This window comes from Taudactylus pleione, unplaced genomic scaffold (assembly GCF_031769625.1).
Source record: "Taudactylus pleione unplaced genomic scaffold, aTauple2 ptg000055l, whole genome shotgun sequence".
NCBI lineage: Eukaryota > Metazoa > Chordata > Amphibia > Anura > Myobatrachidae > Taudactylus > Taudactylus pleione.
Window position 1 is genome coordinate 6,319,452 of NW_028284457.1, and position 24,272 is coordinate 6,343,723.

The 24,272-nt window shown below is 43.3% G+C and overlaps 1 protein-coding gene across 1 annotated transcript in view; it reads left to right on the forward strand.

Moving 5' to 3' along the window:
• LOC148535159 (hematopoietic prostaglandin D synthase-like) overlaps positions 1-24,272 on the forward strand; it is a 112,408-nt gene that overhangs the window by 20,000 nt on the left and 68,136 nt on the right. Inside the window, exon 2 of the mRNA XM_088464428.1 lies at positions 22,030-22,122. Within this exon, the coding sequence (XP_088320554.1) occupies positions 22,030-22,122 (93 nt within the window). The remainder of the gene's footprint in view (positions 1-22,029; positions 22,123-24,272) is intronic.

Genomic DNA, 24,272 nt, shown 5'->3' on the forward strand with positions numbered 1-24,272 from the left:
AGATTGACACAACCTTATAGGCGGTTTCCCTGTGAGCGTCCGTCCTGGATCATGCAGTCGCACCCGGAGAATTGCCGGCTCCCGTGTGGAGGAGTGCAGGACTGTAAGCGGCTGCTGTATGCCAAGTGGCAGCAGATTCTGGAGTGCAACAATCACTGGATGGTTCACCCAGAAGATAGCGGCTCACAGCGTGCAGGGAAGTGGATACCTCGTTTGCCTGGATAAATGACGTCAACGCGTTTCGTCCCGTAAGCCACTGGAACTTTCTCAAGACTAAGTGCTATGACTCTGGATGACTCCTTAAATCCCTCCAGGTATCACAGTAATTATTTAATTGGTTTAAAATACTTGAATGACTTTATATCGTTAAATTAGTATCTCCCTCTGTGTAGTTGTTCTTATAAATATATATCTACATGTATATTAGTAAAATAGCAAATATATCAATAGCAGCAACATTTATGTTCTTATCTGCATGATATTAATTATTCGTGCAAGAAACATTACACATAAAAATAATAATATAAAACATTAATCCAGAATACAACATAGACAATCAAATTATAAAATAAGCCTCCTGTTTGTAACTATCGGAATATATAAAAGTACTAATAAAATAAGGTAAATATCTTCAACCAGATAATATGTGGATATTGCCCAAAAACTAATAAAAATTAATAAAATTAAATATAAAGTGAGGGTAGCTCAAATGATCCCTCTACCAGACACCACATTGAATGTGCATCCCAAGAGGGTGCATGGCCCACGGCGGCAACAGACGTCCCTCGCCATGAGTCAGTCACCACTCCAAAGTCACACAGACATCGCGGTGGGGAGAAATACAATAAATAATAAGAGTAATGACCAGACTTAATAGTTAAGTGAGATATGATCTAAGGCCTCATTGAGTCCAAGGGGATGCAGAGTATCAAGTTTGAAAATCCAGGCTGACTCCTTCATATAAAGCTGATGGAATCTATTGCCTCCTCTAGTAGTGGCTTTAATTTGTTCCACTCCAACAACAGTCAAGCTGGATGGATCACTCTTGTGAACATGCAGAAAATGTCGTGAGACACTATGTGTGGATAATTTAATTTTATTATTTTTATTAGTTTTTGGGCAATAGGAGCTTTGTGTCACCCGCATTTGTGACATAGCTATATTCTCGATTTTTTTTTTAGTTCCCTGCGAGTGATTTATGGCATCATGCATTGTACACTCAACTGTATATATGGTTTGTTGTTGGATACCATTGCTATGGAATCCAACCTATATGTGCAGACAAGCATTTTACGTACATAGGTATGAGTTAGCATGAGTGAGTTATGTGTATCACTCATCTATTTTAAAAGTATAGGGATTATTTCAATCAAATGTATCTCAATCTATTATTTCAGATATGCCCTATATATAGATAAATTGTGGAGTCAGAAAGATATTTTTATCTTCTTTTCTTTCTTCGTTTCTTCAGGTTTAATCTAATTTATTGCACACCTATATTCAAAACTGATAGAATAATCTGACAGGAGCATTTACATATGGAGGTTCTTTAAGATAGAAACCATTTAAGATCATATACCCATATTATCTCGTTGAAGATATTTACCTTATTTTATTAGTACTTTTATATATTCCGATAGTTACAAACAGGAGGCTTATTTTATAATTTGATTGTCTCTGTTGTATTCTGGATTAATGTTTTATATTATTTTTATGTGTAATGTTTCTTGCACGAATAATTAATATCATGCAGATAAGAACATAAATGTTGCTGCTATTGATATATTTATTTGCTATTTTACTAATATACATGTAGATATATATTTATAAGAACAGCTACACAGATGGAGATACTAATTTAACGATATAAAGTCATTCAGGTGTTTTAAACCAATTAAATTACTGTGATACCTGGAGAGATTTAAGGAGTCATCCAGAGTCATAGCACTTAGTCTTGAGAAAGTTCCAGTGGCTTACGGGACAAAACGCGTTGACGACACTTATCCAGGCAAACGAGGTATCCATTTACCTGCACGCTGTGAGCCACTTCTTCTGGGTGAACTATCCAGTGATCTTTGCACTCCGGAATCCGCTGCCACTTGGCATACAGCAGCCGCTTACAGTCCTGCACTCCTCCACACAGGAGCCGGCAATTCTCCGGGTGCGGCTGCATGATCCAGGACGGACGCTCACACGGAAACCGCCTATAAGGTTGTGTCAATCTATCATCCTCCCACATACCATATTTATTCAAGTATGACTTTGAGCTTCACACTGGGATGCCAGTAGTGTAACATTGATTTTATCAGCAGAGTTGCTGCTTATTTCACTTGTCCGTGGGATTGTGATTACTGCCTCAGCAACATAGTTGCATTACCAACGACACTATTCAACAGCTTATGGTGTGGACCTCGGCCCTGCATTGTTACGATTAGTAACCATTTTATTCCAGTTCTCCCCTATCACAACACACCTGACATTGGTTGCTTGTGATTTTACATTTATTCATTTAATTTTTGCACAATCATATGCTTTGTTTTTTATTATTTTTATTGTGTATATTGATGTATTGCATTAAATTATTTTATTTATTACATCACCAAGCCTCCTGTTGAATAGCAGATAGCAAACCATTCATTTTCTTTTTGACTATGAGCTAGCAGACCTCTCAAGTTAGTACAGCATGTTTCGGGTAGCTACTGTACGTAGAGGGAGATCACGTAGATCCGTTTCTCGGCGCTCACTGTAGGTACTAGAAGCAAGTGATGTGAGTTCTGAAGATCCCTATGTTTAGATGCCCCAATGTGATAAATGACCAATTGAATATAAATGTAAACACAATTTATGTTATAGTAGGGATCGCGCTCTCTTTAGTGAATGTTGTAGATGTTGTAGATTGGACCCCACTTGCAGAAACACTGTGAGTGAAATAATGCAGACTGGATATATACCAAGGGGGATGTACAGAGTAATTTATTGATGTCACTTGCAGTATAGTGAGGGCTAACTGTTTAAAATACATGCATGTGGCAGCTAATAATCTGCGTGGTTTATGCAGGTGAACATGTGCAGGTGGTGGGGAGAGATGGCGGGGAGGGGGAATGGACAGGCACTGGACAGATGGATCGTGCAGGAGACAGTCCAGTGACGTGACTAAGTGTGCAGGGGGAGGGCGTCCTGCACCCCACTGCACTGAGCAGCTGATAGTTATGAGCTGTTAGTATCACAAAGTATAACAAGTCTAGATGACAGTCTTAGTGAGGCCTCACTTTATCTTCTTTCTTGGACCGGGTCCTGGTATCTTCTTTTGGCAGTCTTCATCCACTCCCGCTATAGCCGTTGGTCAGACCGTGTTCCAGCGTGCGTCTTCATTGCGGCTGCTGGTTTGGTCTCCACAGTATGTCAGGTGCTGAATCCCGTCCGGACCCGCAATCTCGCGGGCTGTACATCCCCCTTGGTATATATCCAGTCTGCATTATTTCACTCAGTGTTTCTGCAAGTGGGGTCCAATCTACAACATCTACAACATTCACTAAAGAGAGCGCGATCCCTACTATAACATATATTGTGTTTACATTTATGTTCAATTGGTCATTTAGCTACTGTACGTGCCTTTTGTCAAGCTGCTGGAAACATTGCTGTACTCATTTGCTGTATTCCTTAATAGCCACTCTGGGTTTTTTTTATAATATCTCAGATATATATAATATACATATATATACACACACAAACACACACACGGGGCCTGATTCAGACCCACTCGCGAGCGGCTGTCCGCTCGCAAGTAGGTCGATGTTCTGGACTGAGCATGCGCACGACGGAGGGAGCTCCGTCGTGCGCATGCGCCAGACGCGACGAGCGAAGGAAAGTCCTTCGCTCGTTGTGTCCGATCAAAGGGGGCGTGCTGTCAATGTTGATTGACAGCACGCCCCCTTTGGTAGGCGAGCTGGGGGCGTGCCTCCCTGACGGGGGCGTTCCCATGGGAACGCCTCCCGTCAAAAGCCGGCCCACTGACATCACTAGTGATGTCAGTGGGAGTGATTTTGGCTCTGATAGAGCCAAAATCACTCCGGAGCTTGCGGTTGAAAACCTCAACCGTAGGCTCCGGCTCGCAATTTCGATGGTCGCGATGGTCTCGACCATCGCGGCCATCAAAATGCACGCTCGTATAGCCTGTGGGTGGTGACCCACAGCTATACGAGCGTCCAGAAGGACGCTCCATTTTCATGGAGGCCGGCCCTCATTCAGAGCGTGCGCTCTGCTCAGAGCGTACGGCTCTGAATGAGGGCCACAGTCAGGTGGATAAATATTGGGACATTGACAGAATTTTCATATTTTGGCCTCTATTCACCACCGCAATGGTTTTGAAATGAAACAAACAAAATGTGCTTTAACTGCAGACTTTCAGATTTAATTTGAGGGTAATTACAACCAAATCAGGTGAACGGTGTAGGAATTACAACGGTTTCTATATGTGCCTCCCACTTTTTAAGGGGCCAAAAGTAATGGGACTATCAACTCAAAAGCTATTTCATGAATCAGTTGCTGTCGACTCTCAATATGAGATCCAAAGAGCTGTCACTATCAGTGCAGCAAACCATCATTAGGCTGAAAAATGAAAAACAAACCCATCAGAGAGATGGCAAAAACATTAGGTGTGGCCAAATCAACTGTTTGGAACATTCTTGAAAAGAAAGAACGCACCGGAGAGCTCAGCAACACCGAAAGACCCGGAAGACCACAGAAAACAACTGTGGTGGATGACAGAAGAATTATTTCCCTGGTGTAGAAAATCCCCTTCACAACAGTTGGCCAAATCAAGAACACTCTCCAGGATGTAGGTGTATATGTGTCAAAGTCAACAATCAAGAGAAGACTTCACAAGAGTGAATATAGAGGGTTCATCACAAGATGTAAACCATTGGTGAGCCACAAAAACAGGAAGACCAGATTAGAGTTTGCCAAACAACATCTAAAAAAGCCATTATAGTTCTGGAACAACATCCTATGGATAGATGAGACAAAGATCAACTTGTACCAGAGTGACGGGAAGAGAAGAGTATGGAGAAGGAAAGAAACTGCTCATGATCCAAAACATACTACCTCATCAGTGAAGCATGGTGGTGGTAGTGTCATGGCGTGGGCATGTATGGCTGCCAATGGAACTGGTTTCCTTGTATTTATTGATGATGTGACTGCTGAAAAAAGCAGCACAATGAATTCTGAAGTGTTTCCTGCAATATTATATGCTCATATTCAGTCAAATGCTTCAGAACTCATTGGACGGCGCTTCACAGTGCAGTGGATGGACAATGACCTGAAGCATACTGCAAGAGCAACCAAAGAGTTTTTTAAGGCTAAAAAGTGGAATGTTATGCAATGGCCAAGTCAATCCCCTGACCTGAATCCGATTGAGCATGCATTTCACTTGATGAAGACAAAACTGAAGGGAAAATGCCCCAAGAACAAGCAGGAACTGAAAACATTTGCAGTAGAGGCCTGGCAGAGCATCACCAGGGATGAAACCCAGCGTCTAGTGATGTCTATGAGTTCCAGACTTCAGGCTGTAATTGCCTGCAAAGGATTTGCAACAAAGTATTAAAAAGTGAAAGTTAGATTTAGGATTGTTTAGTTTGTCCCATTACTTTTGGCCCCTTAAAAAGTGAGGGGCACATATATAGAAACCGCTGTAATTCCTACACAGTTCACCTGATTTGGATGTAATTACCCTCAAATTAAATCTGAAAGTCTGCAGTTAAAGCACATCTTGTTTGTTTCATTTCAAAGCCACTGTGGTGGTGAATAGAGGCCAAAATATTAAAATTCTGTCAATGTCCCAATATTTATGTACCTGACTGTATACACACACACAGTTTTTGTTTTGTTTTGTTTTTTGTTCCAGTATGCAAGAATGGGAAAGTCTACATACAAAGGATAACCATGCTTGAGCAAATGTGACAATTCGCAACTAAGTCATTTTGATTTAACCACCTGTGCTTAAGCATGGATATCTTTAAAATTATTCATGTGCTTTGAGGAACATGTTTCTAAAGCACTACTTTAGAGGATACCAACTCATTCACTTGAATGCACTAAAGACGTCTAGGCAAAAAACAATCCACTTTTCCCTGAGGAAGTCTGTTCACTGTGCAGATGGAACACGTTGGAAATGTATTGCAGAGCATTGACGTATGTTTTGAACCTACAAATTTTGGCAAATAACAGAGGACAGCTTTTCATCTGGCTATGTGACTCACAGTGCAGCAGTACTAGACTGGGATGAATAAACAACCCTGCACTCCATAGAAAGTCCTCAGAGAGCCACTATTGTTTCTGGTATTTAAATCAGAGGTTGTTACTCTAACCTGATTGTTAAGGATAGTACTACTACTAATACAGGCATTTTCTATTATTCGAATATACACAGACAACACCATCTTACCCTGAGCAACTAGGAACAGAGAATACACCAGTGTACATAATGTTGTGCCAAATATGCTAAAACTAAAGCATTAGTGAATAACTTCAGCTCTCTATTTGACACCCTAGAACATACACATCAAGGGTGAGCATTATAGATAGTTAAACACACCGGCCACACATCTAGGTCTTCTGTAAGAGGAGTGTGAGGTTTCTGCTCACACCCCTGTTTGTCAGAGTAAACCTTTGACCATAGGAATAATCGGGATGGGTATAAAATACTGGCGGCTTAAATCCCAACACCGGAAGCACGCACAGTAAAGATCCTGACATGGATGGTAAGTATGCTATCCCTAAGCCTTTCCCACCCTAACCCTCCCTTAGTGGTGCCTAACCCTAACCTCCCCCTCCAGTACCTAACCCTAACCTCCCTCGGTGTTGCCTAACCCTAACCTCCCTTAAACTTAACCCTCCCAGGGGGGTGCTTAACCCTAACCTCCCCGCTCCCCGCAGCCTAACCCTAACCTGCCCAGGGGGTGCCTAACCCTTATCTTTCCCCAGGGGTGCCTAGACCTAAGCCCCCCCTATCCCTGGGGACAGTGTGGGACAGTAGTGCACTACTTAGCTCCGTCCGAACTTTCGCCATTCCATCATTTGGGATGCCGACACCGGTATCCTGACGCCATTTGGGATAGCGGCATCTGCATTTTGCCGGTGGACGGGATTCCGGCGTCGGTATATCGGCGGATGCTATCCCATCCATCTGCATTTTAACTACATCCCCAATAAACCTACTTGTGAAAATAACAAAAGGTCAGTACTGCAATTGTTGCAGCCTCAACTTCCTGGCAACCAATAAGTAAATTACTCCGCTTATCAGGGGGCAACAGAAAAACTAGAACAACTTTGTCAGTCTATTAAGCAATATTTGATTTAACTTAAATAGTGCCTACACCAGCTTCCTGTACTAATGCTTAAAATAAGAGACATGAAACTGAAGTAACTTCCATAATAATGCAATGGTTGTTGTAATCCCATAATAAATGATTAACTGGAACCTACCCAACTTTTTCTTAAGAACCACACCCAATGGTATAATTTCAAGTTAGAAAGTGAAAGACAACTAAATGTGTTATCCATCCTATCCGATTCAATCTCTTTCAAAAGCATTGCGCAAACCATATTACCAAACTAAGAAACTAAAACACAGAACTAAAGATGGGAGTTTATCTGTAGTCCAAAAGGAATAAAAACAAAACAACAATGTAAATCCATTTCTCAGTAGGGTTTCCTTGTGCAGTATACAGAGGTTGCGCATAAATCTGTTATAGTCAATGGCATCCATCCCCACTTAATTTACAGTATACTGGGAGCCTTCTTTCTATGCAACCATAAAGCAAAGTTTAGGTTCTGTGTACTAAGAAATAGCATTAGGGCTGGCTTTCTATTGCCACTTATTGAAGCAATATAAAACCAATTATTACCATGATTTAACATTAAGGACACTATTTATCAGATCGTGAAAAGACCCATCTTTCATAGAGACAGAACTGGCAATAGCAGTATAATTGCTGATGGTAGTCCTTGGTGCACAGATGATTTGCCTCATCGGCAAAAGTGTCCCCATGCAAAGCATGGGGAAGCTAATATTACTAGGACTGCGGCATCTCAGCGCTACTCAGCTGCCTCTATGATATTGGCTGGGAGGGGTTAGAGTTAATATATTGCTTCACTGGGCCAGTTTGAGGACTGGTGCAGTAGGTATTACCGGCGGCCGCAGCGGAGGCCCGGCAGAGGTGAAGATCCCGAACACTAAATAAGGCAAGTATTGCTAACCTAACTCCCTACCCTAATCCTCACATAGGGATGCCTAACCCTAACATACCCCCCAAGTTCCTAACCCGAACCCCCCTCTAAGTGCCTAAATCTAACCCCCCTTTCCTGCAGCCTAAACGTAAGTCTGCGGGGGGGGGCCTAACCCTAATTCCCCCCCGGGAGCCCTAAAACCTAACCCTCCCCCCCACCCCCCCCACCCCCGCATCTGTCCGCGCCAGGCTTACATTCGTTCGGTATGCCGGGCGTCGGTCTTCCGCCGTAGGTCTAATGAAAGGCGTCGAGTTGTCGATGCCTGTCTTTAGTACCTTGCCAGGATATGACAGTTGGGAAGCCGGCGGTCGGTATTTAGACCGTCTGCTTCCTGACTACATCCCTTGAGGACATCTGCACATGCATGGCCAAGCTGGCACTAACAGATGTAGTATTGCTGTGTTACATGTGCCACTGCAATCGTTAATACATTATTATTATTATTTATTTATTTACAGTTTCTTATATAGTGCAACAAATTCCGTCGCGCTTTACAATTTGAATTAACATTATACTGGGTTGTAAAAGACATACATACATACATACATACATACATACATACATACATACAGGTAAGAGAGCCCTGTTCGCAAGCTTACAATCTGTAGGATCTATAATACATAGACTTCCCCATGCTTTGCAAGCCCTAACAAATCTATTTTCATAATGGAAGACTTAAAATATGCGATAAAATAAAAATTTAGTTTTACTATCAATTTTTACATTTTCAATTTCAGTTACTTTTTTTATATTTTCATTTGTACAAAAGGCGACAACCCTACTTTAATACAATAGGTGTACTTTTTAATACCAAGAGAAAACATACACAAATAATATATGAAATGCTGTTCCATTCCCGGTGTATTTAGCAATCAATTGTACTTGCAACAAGCCAGGAATTTACAGCAAACATCACAGTTTGAAAAAGGAAAGGAAAGTTTAGTACATGATTCTGGATAACTATTGAGAAAACAAATTATTAACAGGCTAAAAATGTGGGATTGCAAATCCCCTATTTAACACACACAACTACGTGCATACTGTAAGCAGTCAGTATTTTCACTGCATGCAGAAAAAAATCCAATTACACCCCTTACACATACTTGCCTACATTGTAGTTCTCTTTTGCGGGAGACTTGGGGAGAGGAGAAAGATCGGGTCGTGATGGGGGCGGGGCCTGACATCTTGCATCATTAGGCCCCGCCCCCTTCACGGCAAATTGCCGCGATTGGCGTAGATTTGCATAAGGGGCAGGGCTAAATGACGTGATTCCTGCGGAATCGCGTAATTGATCCCCGCCCCCTACACAGAGACCCGCGATTGCCGCGGAAGTTCTCCCCATTCTGCCCACTTCACTAGGAAGTGGGCAGAAAGCGGGAGAAATGCCTACCCTTCCGGGGGTGCGGGGGTTTACCCGAAAAATCGGGAGACTCCCGCAAAAACCGGGAGGGTAGGCATGTATGCCCTTACATTGTAAAAGGGTTTTTTCCAGGAGCAAATTGCTCCTATTTTGCTGCATGTTTATTTGCTGCTAACTCTGAATGAGGCCCATAAAGTCAATTCAAATAAAAGGATCAAGTTTCTATAGGTCATGCTACCTTTTCCTGTGTACCAATTTTTAAGAAGTGTTGCCCTATACTTGTATGGACTTAATCTGGAATGTAGCATAAAATGTTATGAGTAATAGAATAGAACAGGAGAACTAGAAATGCTTAGCTAATGAGTCCTGTAGACTGTCATGTAATGAGATGAGCAGTGTAAGGAGAACTAACAGTCAGAATGTTGGAAGGTAATCCCCATTCTGCACAGCGGTAATTGGTGATGTCTTGTGCTATGGCCACCTTTTGTGGGTCAATCCTATTAGGTGTGAAGTGAGAGATGTGCCGTTGCAACGTCGTTTAAACGCCGGCAACGGCATCACATCTCGCACCCGTCGCTACACAACCAGAGCCTGGATTCGCATAATTTTGCTCTGAGCTCTAAGAGACTGCGAGCAATTTCAGGTGAATTCGGGGTGCCGTTATGTGCAGCCACTGCCGCGATGACTCACGCCGGTGTGATCTTCGCGGCTAATAGCAGCCATCTAATTTGAGAGGTACAAAGATTAAAGTACCACAGTACAGATTAATATTTACTACTGTTACAGAAAAATATCCATTCTTCCAGTTTATTGGAAGAGGTAAAGAGCCACAAAATACCTGTAGTCAAGTTAAAGAGCCGATATCCTGTGGCACGCATGTAAAAATGGGGCGTGGCATCCACCCGAAACACCCCCCCCCCCCCAAAGAAGACGTTTATCGGCAAGCACACTCCTGAAAAAGGTGTGGTTTTGTCATACAGTAATGCCCGATACAAATTATTTCACACTAAGTAATGCCCCTTATAACACATTCTGCCGTACCATAATACCCCTATAACACTTTATGGCACACAGTAATGCCCTTACAACACATTATGCCGCATAGTAATGCCCCTTACACATTATGCCACACAATATTGCCCCTTTATAACACATTATGCTACACTGAGTAATACCCCTTATAGCACATTGTGCCACACAGTACTGCCCCTTACACATTATACCACACAGTAATGTCCATTACATCCCACCCTGAAAGATCTACCTCACCAACCCTCCTCTCCGTTCCTGCCAGTCTGCCACCTCAGCTCAAGACAGGTTGCACAGTTTCTATGTCCATGTAGAACCAGATTATTGGGAACATATCTTATAACCTGAAAACTCTGCATGTATCAGGTTAGTGTCCATTACACAGTGCCCCCTGTAGTAGTGCCTCTTATGCAGTGCCCTTTGTAGTTGTGCCCCTTATGCAATGCTTCCTGTAGTAATGCCCCCTGTAGTAGTTCCCAATATGCAGTGCTTCATGTAGTACTGCCCATTTTGCAGTGCCCCCTGTAGTAGTGCCCATTATGCAGTGCCCCCTATGCAGTGTCCCCTGTAGTTGTGCCCCTTATGCAGTGTCCCCTGTAGTTGTGCCCCTTATGCAGTGTCCCCTGTAGTTGTGCCCCTTATGCAGTGTCCCCTGTAGTTGTGCCTCATATGCAGTGCCCCCTGTAGTTTTATCCCTTATGCAGTGCTTCCTATGGTAGTGCCCCTTATGCAGTGCCCCCATTACTTTTCTGACCACGCTGGGCATCGCTGGCTCCATGCCATCAGGGCTCCCGCTGCCAATGCTGCTGACTGGATCTAACTGGATCCAGCAGGCACGCAGGCTCCTCACATCGCGACATCCCCATACATTGCATCACTGGGAGCGCTGGCCTCTGAAGTGATCAGAGCCTTCTTTAGCATTTTATTGCTTCAGAGGCCAGCATTCTCTGTTGCAGTGGTGTAGCAATGGCACCCACACCCCCAAGCATCCCCAAACAACAGCGGGGTCTGTGGGGGCCATTGTTACTCCACTGCCGAGCCGCATCTGTCACAAGCTGCAGTCACCTTCTGTTGGATAGCGATTAACACAGGCCGGTTGCTGGGAGTTGGAGACGTCACGCTGTAAGCATGTAAAGTCCTCCCATCCGGCTGAAATCATCGTTGCTGGGACAGGATTGGTGCATCCTCCTTTTTCTACCCTGCTGGTGCCTTGCTCAGGTCCCAGTGATAGCATTTCACGTGTTTCCGGTTCTGCCGTGAGCCTCCTGTTCCAGTCGAGTATCCAGTTCCTCCATTCTGTGTTGTGTTGCTCTGGCCGTTTGTGTCATCAAGGCGGCACAAGCCACAACTTGGCACCTAGTGTTTAGTATTCTGTGTGTCACCGCTTGTGTTAACCCAGCGGCACAAACCACACTGCAGTGGCAAGTGTACATTGCCAGCGTACTACCGCTTCTGTCAACCCGGCGGTACAGGCCGCACATCAGCATCAAGGATAAAAAAGCTTGTGTATTTCCGCTTGTGTCAACCCGACGGCACAAGTTGCACATCAGCGTCAAGTATATGCAAGCCAGTGACCTGCTGCCTCTGTCAACCTTGTGGCACAAGCCGCACATCAGCGTCAAGAGTGCACAATCATCTGAACCGCTGCTTGTGTCGACTCAGTGGCACAAGTCGTACTACAGCGATTACTCACCAAGGTTCTCAGTCTTTAAGGCTGCTACATGGCCCAAAGGCCACATTCTGCATCATGGCCCAAAGGCCTCAAGTTGCCAAAGTTTCCCAGCCCTCAAGGCTGAACGGCCACTACTTGCCAAGCTTTCCAGCCCTTAAGGCTGTAGCAGGACTAATTCCAAATCAGACCTCTGAATTTCACCAATACTTAGCCCAGAGGTATTATCAACTATCAACTGTCCATTACCAATTATCAATCAACAATTATCAACTATCGACTATCAATTTTCAGTTCACTCTTCAGTGAGTGACCCTATCTATTCTTCTATCCTCAAAGGATACCTCAACCATCATCCTTGCCCAGACCTCCACTCTATTGAATATTCAGCCTTGATTCCACCTAAGAATCATAACATTCTCACCGGCCATTAAAATTGGAATAGAGTGATTTCCCTGTGTTGGACTGTAACATGGAACCTGGCCAGAACCCAGCCCAGATTCTTGCGTCGCAAATCCAGGTTCTGACCCAGAAGGTCCAGGAACTTTCCCTCCGGGTCGAGGAGACATGAGCGGCTCCAACTGCTTCTACTCCAGCCGGTCCTCTGGAACCTAAACTAAATTCTCAGAACCGGTTCTCTGGGAGCCATAAGGATTTCCTAAACTTTAGGGAAAGCTGCAGTTATATTTTAGACTACAACCTAGGAATCCTAACCGCATCACAACAAAGAAAGAGCCACATGCAGCTCGAGAGCTGCAGATTGGCCACCCCTGCTCTTCCATTAATGCCCCTCCTTTTTCAGATGTTCCCTATCCACTTTATATGGAATTGTGTATACCTGTAAAGTATTTTTTTTTTACAATATACATGCATGAACTCTTACCCAGTTGCCAGTCATCATTGTATACAGATATTTTTGTAAATCAGAATAGAAAAGAACTGTGTGAACAGTCAGATATTGAAATGATCACCAAGCTACAAACTTTTTTAAGTTTTATAAAGTAATTTTCTTAAAATTATCACACATCTGCACATATTTTTCATTTTGGAGGGGTGGTTAATGATTTAATCCTCATATGTTTCATTGTACATATCCTTGACCATTGCATCTAGCAAAAAGCAAGTTGCTTCAGCCTAATTTCAAAACACTTCCAGTAATACTGTACACAGGGCAGTAACTAGGGTAGTGTGACCTGTGCCATGGCACAGGGCAGGGGGCGCTGTTTGGGACTGTCAATTTTGTGTTTATTATCATTCTCACTTGTAGCTTCCTCTTATTTTATCCCCAGCATCTCATGGCCTTCCCTATCTCTTCTCTGGCCCTTCCCTATGAGGCCATGGCCCCTTTTTTGGGTGTTATCTCCCTATTTAAAAAATAGGGGGGGCGCAAATACTCTTTATGGCATAGGGCACCAAAAAGTCTAGTTACGGCTCTGACTGTACAACATTGTGTCACTTTCCAGTTTAGCAGGAATTTACTGGCCTTTGGCTTTTAATAGAAAACAATATCCTTGCATAAATGTTTGTTTGCGGCCAGGGGAGTAACTATGTATTTGAAGGCCCCATTCACACTATGGTGAAAAATGTATATAACTGTCAGGACTGCGACTGTTTCAGTACATAAAGATAGATTACTTTTTCCAAAGTTCCTTGTGGTCGTTGGAGGAGCTTATCCTGCTTGCTGGCGTTCTTCACATACAGGGAATAGAGAGTTAAAGTGATCATCTGTTTCTAAGGTGTTGTCAGGTTGTGGGATTCCTAGATTGCTCATTATTTCAAACCTGATTCCATTTGGGTCACATGTTACCTCCTATGGATCATAGACCTCTAACATAAAGCCTATAACTAACTGTGTCTCAGTGTCTATGTAACGTTACTTTCAGGTCTGTCTTGGACTCCTGCCAGATCTCTGCTGTACCTGTGGGTTGCTGTGGACTTTGCTATATCTCCGCTCATGTTCCAGCTAAACTTCTGATGCCAGTTGCCAGTCGCACTACAGAGCTCAGTATAGCCATTGCCTAAGTATTTCTTTTTGTTCCACTGCTGTGGTTTCACCTTCTGCTGCACTATTTACTTTGCCTGTTGCCTCTCACTCCTGAGGACATCGAACCCATCTTCGTTACAGTTGTCAACTGCACCATTACAGATATCATCACCGCATCGCGGGCCTCAACCCTGTTCCAGATTCTAGTTACACCGCAAGGTTCAACCCTGTTCCGGAACCACATCGCTTCACAGGGTTCAACCCTGCTCCTATCTAACTGCATCACAGGACTCAACCTGCTCCGATCTCACTGCATCACAGGGCTCAACCCTGCTCTGACCTCACCCCATCACAGGGCTCAACCCTGCTCTGACCTCACCGCATCACAGGGCTCAACCCTGCTCTGACCTCACCGCATCACAGGGCTCAACCCTGCTTCGACCTCACAGCATCACAGGGCTCAACCCTTCTCCGTCTTTCAATGCATCACAGGGTTCACTCTGCTCCGGATCTCCCTCACTACAGGGTTCCACCCAGATGAAGCGCCTAAATACCATCCTGAGGTGTTGACCTCATACTGGACTCTGGGTTTCCTACCATATTAACTTTTCTGTATTAAAGACTATATGGGGGGTTTTCTCCTATACTCATTATTGCTCATGTGAACCTCCGTGTTGTTGAGACTTTATGTGAGACATTGCTATTATATTTCTCCTGTGAATAAATTCTATTTACTTCTATTCCATGCTATCAAGATTTCATGAAAAGGTCATTCCTAAAGCCACCCTAGTTTATTGTGCCTAATAGGCCTGTCTCCTCCCAGGAGTCTCAAGTGTCGGCAGCCGTGACAATAACACATGTAACTTTGACAAAGAAGTTGGGACCCCCTCAGCTCTGGGCCTCATAGCAGCTGCACCCCTTGCACCTATGTTACTGTTTGTGACTAAACATGTTACAAGTCATGGTGTGTGGCACCAACATAAATGATGTGCTGATGGCTTTGGTCAGGGATGCCTACTGCTTCATTCTCTTCTATCTGATTGCATTAACTGATATGCCTGGCCTGATGGAGTGTGACCTCTTTAATGGAGAAAATGTTTTTCTGAAATGAAAGCATATTTCTCCACATCCTATAATGCATGATATGAAAACGGCTGATTAATGATCTCTTCTATGTTAACATGTTCCAGCATGCATGGAAGAGATGATATAACATTTTGATAGAGACTGGTGCCATTGTTTAGTCACTGGTGCAAATCCAAACATTATCATCAAGTGCTTCAGTAACTTGTGTTTCCATATAATGATAAAAAGTGTTACATTACAGTAAGTAATGGAGATGTTACTAATATTTACTCATACCCCATTCACACTGAGCCTCTGACCTGGAATATTGCCAGGGCAACCCAGGGGCACTAGCAATATATTGCTCATCGATACAACAGGCGATATATTGCCAAGTATGTACCCAATATTAGCCCTAAACTTGCATAATTGTCAATTGAACTTACAGCATGTATGGGTGCCTTTTAGAAGCTGTCATTTATGAGTGGAGTTTGGATTTATGTAGATTTTACATTATTGCCATGTTATTCTATTGAAGGATCTGTCTCACATTTTTACTTTTAAAATCCAGATTACCCCCTATCAAGTGATTTAAACAACTTTGAATAAAGTAGCCACATAGCATATACTGTAGGACACAAAATGTTTGTGAGTCAAACAGATGATACATATAATCAGTCCTGTAGGGCAAATGGCTGTGTTGAGGGCAGGGTGTGTAGCCCATTAACTAAAAGTTATAAATCCATTGGACACTCTCTCCCACCTTAGTCACTGGGGAAATATTTTAGTGTTAAACCATCTGCACAGTATCTGTAATTTTGTGATAATACACAGTTTGTATGTAAATTGTATATTGAATTAGTGTATTTCTTAAATGTTGCAAAATGGGCAAAAGTTATCATCCACAGCTGGGAGAAAACTAAAATCTATAACTCTTAAGCTGGCCATAGACTGCATGATAATGCCACTGACCAGTTGGCACTATGGATGGGAGGAGAAACTTTACGAGATTTTAAGCACCTCCATACACTGTAAGACATATGGAGGCAATCACCAACAGTCAGGTAGATTGAATTATTTGGTTACCAAAAATATCCAGACTGTATTTTCTGCCATTTTCAGGATCTGAACTATAAATGTTCAGGTCCATACACTGAACAATAATTGTTTAAACCAGCCAGTTGTTTGTGAAGTGTTTTGTCTATCTGAAAATGCTCAGGAGATTAAGCTCTAGCTGTAAGTGAAACAGAAGGAAGTTACCAAGTTCAACTGTCATGACTCCACTTCCAACTTGCAGGGTAAAACTAAAGTCCCTCAGTTGGGACCATGCTCTATATTACAATGCTGCTGTGTTATAGATTACAACGGAAGTGGAGATATGAACTCCCTACTGGGATAAGCAGAAGACGAAGTAGACAATGGCCAAGGTAGCACATTACCAGGAGGCTTAGAAAATCAAAGAACCAAGACTTGTTAGCCACTTGTATGAACCTTTTTATGTAGTACACCCATATATATGAAAAATAACAGTGAACCATGTGCACTGGCTTAGTGCCACATATAAATGTTTCAATAAAAATCAGGAGAAATATTGGGAACAGAAAGCAACTGTTACATCTGTGTATAGACTGGCGCACATCTACCATCCATAATTTGGATAGTTTGTGACATTACCAAGGTGCCCTCGCTATAGATATACAGAGACACTACCTCAAGGCCAAGTTAAGTTATTGTATATGGTAGAGTGCATAACATATGTGTCAATGATTCAACATATCATACAGTCTAAAGGCTATCAACACCGTTTCTTTTTCTCACTTATATCCCCTATCTTCTCTCTCTCCTGCCCGGAACAAGCTGCTTCCCTATACAATGCCTCCCTTACTTCCTCTCTTGACTGTTGCTATGATGATCACTACACACCTTTGCAGATCCACCCCTCAACCCTGGCATTCCAAATGCACCAGATACCTGCAAAAGTGTTCATGAACCGCTGAGCAATAGTGGAGAAGATCACACTCTAAGGCAGATTTTCTCCATTTCAAATTTATGCTCTCATCCTACAGTTCTGCCCTTTCCCTCGCTAAACAGTCATATTTCAAAAACCTCATCTCCTCCCAATCCTCAAATCCCCAGCATCTCTTCTCCACCTTCAGCTCCCTCCTCTGCCCACCCCCTCCTTGCTTCACCTCCGTACTATCTGCCCTTGACTTTGCCACCTACTTTACATTGTGGGATATGATGTACTGACATATGGAATCAGTCTCCCAGCTCTCCACCTCCACCTTTACCGGATCACCTCTCCCCATCCATTTTACTGACTCTGACATCCTTCTCCATTATATAGAGAGGAAGTTATGGCCCTCATCTGGTCCCACCCCCCCCTTCTACCTCCCCCTTGTCTCTATTCCTTCATGTCTCCTCTGCTACCTCTCTCCTTGTGCCTGTTCCCATCTTGCCCACCTCCTCAACCTCTCCCTCTCATCTGGCATGGTCCCTTTTGTATTCAAACATGCCCTTGTCTCCCCCATTCTTAAAAAACCTACCCTTGATCCTAATAATCTCTCCAACTACTGACCCATCTCTCTCCTCCCTTTTGCCTCTAAAGTCCTTGAGCTTATTGTTCACAACTGCCTTACCACCTTTCTTTCATACCATTCCCTCCTTGACCCTTTTCAGTCTTGCTTCCATTCACTCCACTGCAACTACCCTCGTGAAGTCAGCAATGACCTCCATGCTGCCAAATCCAAGGGCCACTACTCTCTGCTAATTTCAACACTGCGGACCACTCTCTCCTGCTGCAAATCTTTTACTCCCTTGTTCTATGTGACACTGCCCTCTCCTGGCTGTCCTCCTACCTCTCTGACTGATCCTTCTCTGTTTCCTTTTATGACTCCTCTTTCCCCCCCCAGCCTCTTACAGCAGGTGTGTTCCCCAAGGTTCTATACTTGGACCTCTCCTATTCTCCCTCTATATGTCCTCTCTAGGTGAACTCATCAGCTCTTTTGACCTCCATTATCATTTCTATGCTGATGATACTCAGATCTACCTTTCCTCTCCTGACCTCTCCCCCTCTCTCCTCACTTGTATCTCCAAGTGTCTTTTTGCTATCTCTTCCTGGGTGTCCCAGCATTTTCTTAAACTTACTATGTCCAAAACTGAGCTGATCATCTTTCAACCCTCCAACATAACTTCACTTCCCACTTTCTTTATCAATTGAGATCACAACTATCTCCTCCCTCTCCTTCAAACCACATATCCAGAACCTGTCATTTCAATCTCAAAAATATTTCCAAGATCAGACCATTTCTCATCCAAGATGCTACTACAACTCTTATCCACTCACTGGTCATATCCAGATTGGACTATTCTAACCTCCTCCTATCTGGCCTCCCCAACTCCCATCTTTATCTTCTCCAGTATGTCCTCAATGCTCATCTTCCTCCCCAAATGCTCTACATCTGCCTCCCCTCTCCTACAAGCCATCCACTGGCTCCTGTTCTTTTTCAGGACCCAAATCAAAGTGCTCACACTTTGCTAACAAACCCTTCACCCAATACTCTCCCATTTACATCTCTGATCTCCTCTCACTTCACACTCCTGCCCATTTTATTCGTTCAAACCACTTCTCCTGCCAACTGATTACTTCCTCCCACTCCCGTGTCCATGATTTTGCCCTTGCTGCTCCCCACCTTTGGAACTCTCTCCCTCTTCCCTAAAGACTCTCTCCACCTCTCTACAATACTTCAAATGGGCTCTCAAGACCCACTACTTCATCAAAACTTTCCAACTCTCATCCTAACTTGCTGCTACATGCTTCTTCCTCCCTAACTACCCCATCTGTGTCACACCTGTTTCTGCCCCTCCCCTTTTGAATGTAAGCTCTTATGAGCAGGGACCTCTATCCTCTTGTGCTTTTCTTTACTTAACTTTTATCTACTTCTTACTCCGCACTAGGGCACTTAACACTTGGTTGCTTATGCACTGTTGCTTATTTGGGTGTTATGGTAGCTAATGTAACAATGTATATTATCTAAGTCCTGCATTGTATTGTAAGTCGCTGATCACCTATTTGTTTATGTACTTTGTATGGCGCTGCGGAACACATGTGGCACCATATAAATAAATGATAATAATAATAGACAGATTCACAAAATTTTCAGTTTCAATACAATAATCTTACCAACAGATTCAGAGTATCAAATGACAGTCTAGGATAATACAACATTGTTTGAGATTACGATGTAAATTTTACTAAGATTCGAGTTTTTTCGTTTTTACACTCACTTTTAAACTCACTTTGCTTCACCAAAACTTGGGTGAGTTTTCCCTTCTCAAAGTCGCAAATTTACTAGGAAGTGAGTTTAGCTGAAAGTGAGTTTTTCGATGGTCAAGCAGATCGAGTTTTTTCTTCCAAATTGCAAGTTTAGAGGTGAGTTTAGGTGAGATTACTCACCCGAGATTGCAGTATTTTCTCTCTTCCATACTTACCCGTGCAAGCAGCCTGCACATATCGGTGAGATTTGTGTAAGCAGCTTGTGTGTTAAGCCCTGTAAAAAAGGGTTACATTTAAAAAAAAAAAAGGCATGAGGTCCCCAACCCGCCCCGGACTTGCCAGCCTGTCCTGGTACCTAAAATTATGGAGAACAAAACGAGTAGGGTTCCACCGTAAATTAGGTACCAGCACCAGGCTGCAGGCCAGTTCTGGTTTTAATTATAGAGGTAAAATATTTGCGTAGGGGTACCCCTAAAAGTAAAACCAGCACTGGACCCTTTCTAGTGGGGGGCTGATCCAACAGCAAGGGGTGCCCTTTCACCAGGCCTCCCAGCCGCAGCATCAGCCCTGACTGCTAGTCAGCCCAGGACAGGGATGCCTGGGGAGTTGGGGACCCCTCCATAAAAGGGGACCCCCTCTCCAGGGCACCCCTGGCCTAGGCTGATAGCCCGGGGCTATCCCCACCACCACTGGGCGGTGGGTGGTGGGTTGATAGTGTAGGTGTAGTGTTAAAAATTGAATTTACAACATTGTTTTTACAGTAGAACTGCAGGTCCCAGCAAGCCTCCCCCGCATTCTGGTACTTGGAGAACCACAATTACCAGCAAGCGGGGCATTAAGGGGCCACTGGTACCTGTAGTTCAGCTGTAACGAAATGTGTAAAAAAAAAAAAAACACACACCGTGAAAATAAAGTTTTATTACGTACATACATACTCACCTGTTCCCAGATGTTCATGTCCCCTTCTCAGGAACCGCTCATTGGCAAAGCCCACGTGGGTCCCAGCTAATGAGCATCTGCTAATGGAAGCCGCCGCTGATTGGCTGGTGCCCCAGCACTAATGATAGCTCAAGCCGGGAGCTGTCATTAGCGATACTGTAACAATATGCTGTAGCATCTTGTTACAGTGTCTCTGGGGCCCTCTTTGGAATACTGCGGAAAACATCGTGGGACAAAAGGTGAGTATTAGATCTTTTTTTCAGGTACAACTATTGGATACTTTACATTGAGAAGGGGACGTGAACATCTGGGAGCAGGTGAGTATGTATGTATGTATGTATGTATATAATAAAACTTTATTTTCACGGTGTGTGTTGTGCATTTTTACACATTTCTTTACAGATGAACTACATGTACCATTGAGCCCTTAATGCCCCGCATGCTGGTACTTGTGGTTCTCCAAATAGCATGCAGGGGAGGCTTGCTGGGACCTGTAGTTCCACTGTAATGACAATGTGAAAAATTTGAATTTTTACACACTACACCTACACTATCAACCCACCACCCAGGGGTGGCGGGGATAGCCCCAGGCTATCAACTTTGGACAAGAGTGCCCTAGAGAGGGGGACCTCTTTATTGGAGGGGTCCCCAACTCCCCAGGGATACCTGGCCTGGACTGACTAGTGGTCAGGGCTGATACTGTGGCCGGGGGCTCGGTGAAAGGGCTCCCCTGGCTGTGCCATCAGTCCTCCTCTAGATAGGGTCTGGAGCTGGTTTTAAATATAGGGTGAACCTCACGCAATTTTTTTTAACCCTATATTTAAAACCAGGTCTGTCCCTGGTGCTGGTTCTTAAATTATGGTAGAACCCTATTAATTTTGTTCCCCATAATTTTAGGAACCAGGACTGGCTTGCAAGACTGGGGCTGGTTATGCTTTAGGGGGGGGATCCTATGTCTTTTAAAGTGTTTTTATTTAAAAAAAAAAAAAATTGGGTATATAGGCAGAAACATACACAAATCACACTGATCTGTGTAAGTTTCTGCCAAACTTGCAGCTCAGGAGAGCTGTGAGTGTTTAAAACTTCTATTTCACAGTGAGTTTGCTACAATCTCACACGAGATTGGAAACTCGAATCTTAGTAAATTTGCAAGTTACATCTTTTTCATCTAAAGTACTTCCTATTTTGGCCAATGGTGAGGTTTTTTGAGTTTGCAAACTCACTTCAACTTGTCTTTAGTAAATTTGTGAGATAAAAAAAATGCCTAAACTCACGTGAGTGCAAACTCGCACAAACTCGACTTTTAGTAAATTTACCCCTACATGTCTTTTTCATATATTCAGCCTACCAGTCACTATCTACAGATAAATGATGTGAAAGGAATCCTACATCAAGTCTAAGTGTTTTATTTTCCTCCACAGCGTACCCATTTGGAAAACTCCCAGTTTTAGAAATTGATGGGACTGTTTATTATCAAAGCCTTGCTATAGGCAGATACCTGGCCAAAAAAGCAGGTATTGTACAATAAATATTGATATATACAAATAGTTAAAAAAAAAATCAAGTTGGCTTCTAATATTGTGATTATTGCTTTATCTATAGTTGTACATCTTTTCATGAGCATTCCACTTTCTAAAATGTCTACATTTTATTCCATTTGCATTCAGTTGTTGCTTGAAATGTAACCTTGGAAGGATGAAGGCTAGAACCAGTTATTGCTTGAAATGTAACCTTGGAAGAATAAAGGACAGAACCAGTTATTAAGTCACAAGTAGCATAGTGTAAGGAAGTGGAAAGGTGACAAGAGTACCACAGAGATTTCTGTACTTTAACATCTTTACTTATGCATTACAATAAACTGATGGAAAATATCCTACTAATGGAGAGCAAAGGACCTGGAAGCGTTCATATACTTGTCACTAAGGAAAGTGATTCATTATTTAGATAGAGGAGTGGTCACAAAGATACAACTTTTGTTGTTTTGGTGTGTTTACTAGCACAAATTTATATTCTATACCATCATTTGGATGTGCACCTAGGCCAAGTCCCCGTGAAGGGTGAGTGCTGGTTCAGTGACTTTGTGTATGTATGGATGTGTGTGTATGTGTATGTGTATGTGTATGTGTGTGTGTGTGTGTGTGTGTGTGTGTGTGTATATATTGTGATCGGATCACTGGTAAAGTGGTCTGTGCCAGGTACATTTGTCCCAGATTCCTGTCTTATGTGTTTTAAACCCCCAGGAGAAAGTCTGCAGTGTAGCAGGCTTGAGTCTCGGCTTTTTGAAAAGCCGGTTTGGGACCTGGGGGTTGTGGGTGAGAGGAGAGGGAGGGCTCCACCCACGGCCACTCCAGGTTTTGGTTCTCGCAGCCTGGTAACAGGCTTGTTAGGGTTTCCACCTGAGAGTGGCCAATATAAGCCTAGTGTGTTTAGGGCTGAGTGTTTCACCTGGGAGAGCAGGCAGGGAGTTTGCTCAGAGACACTTGAAAACTGATTTGTAAGTGCTGTGCCTTTGTTGCTGGCGAGGGCATTAGGCCCTGCCAGGTTCTTGTAGTGAGGGAAGTCACTTGTGAAGTTAGTGCCCCGACAGGGCTAGGATTTATGTTTGTTTTCTTTATGTTATTTCTGACATTGTACAATAAAGACTGGCGCCGACCAGCTTGTACTTGAATCCAGTCTGACGTACTGTTTCCCAGCTGCTGTGTGTGTGAGGAAGGAGTCCTCTACCCAGGAGAGGAACCCCTAATCTGACTGTGTCACAATATATATATACACACATTATATATATATATATATATATATATATATATATATATACATATACATACACACAGTAAAAGGTACAGCACTTCTGTCTATAACAAACAATAGACACTGGCAATATTATCAACGTTTCAGTGTAATGACACCGCTTTCAGGATACAAAAAGATAGAAACACCTTACCTTTATATAAGTACACCACCCAAGTGAAACCACATTGCCGAAGGCGGGACACAGTTCCCGGTCGGCGTTGTAGACAGATAATGACATTGCGCACCCGCATTCATACAAACATCTTATCACATACACCACAGCTAAGCTTGGTAAACTAATAATAGCGATCACAAAACACATTCTTATGACATTGGACCAGCAATTGCAACACTGTATCAAGCAAGATAGAGGAGGGCTGTGATAATGACCCATGGGCCGAAATTATGGTTCCGCCAGGAGGTGGGTTAATGCCCTTATGGACCTTTTGGCAATGTATAGATTAAAAGTATCAATGGGAATTCTTGTAATAATACTTTGTATAGATCTTCATTAATAAGTTGCATATCTTGAGCCATCAATACGTATTTAGAAAGTGCCTTCTTAAGCCGCCTTTCACCGGTCATGGCTTCTGGCCCTGAGGGGCTAGATTCACCAAATTCAGTGTGCAGGTAGGGCTGGCCCTTAGCTATCCACTTGAATTTGGGCCCCTAGGAACCGGAGAACCAGCCACACAAATTGGTAAGTACCGCCAAAGTGGAAGTTGCAGTAACTGGTGCCCTCTTCAAATGGCTGCTGTTTCCATTCTGGAGGGTCCAGATGCACAAAAGCCCTTCAAATAAATTTTGCATTCATAAATAGTAGTCTTCCTAGTCCCCTTCTGGGATGAAAATCCACTCCCAGCAGCAGCAGCAG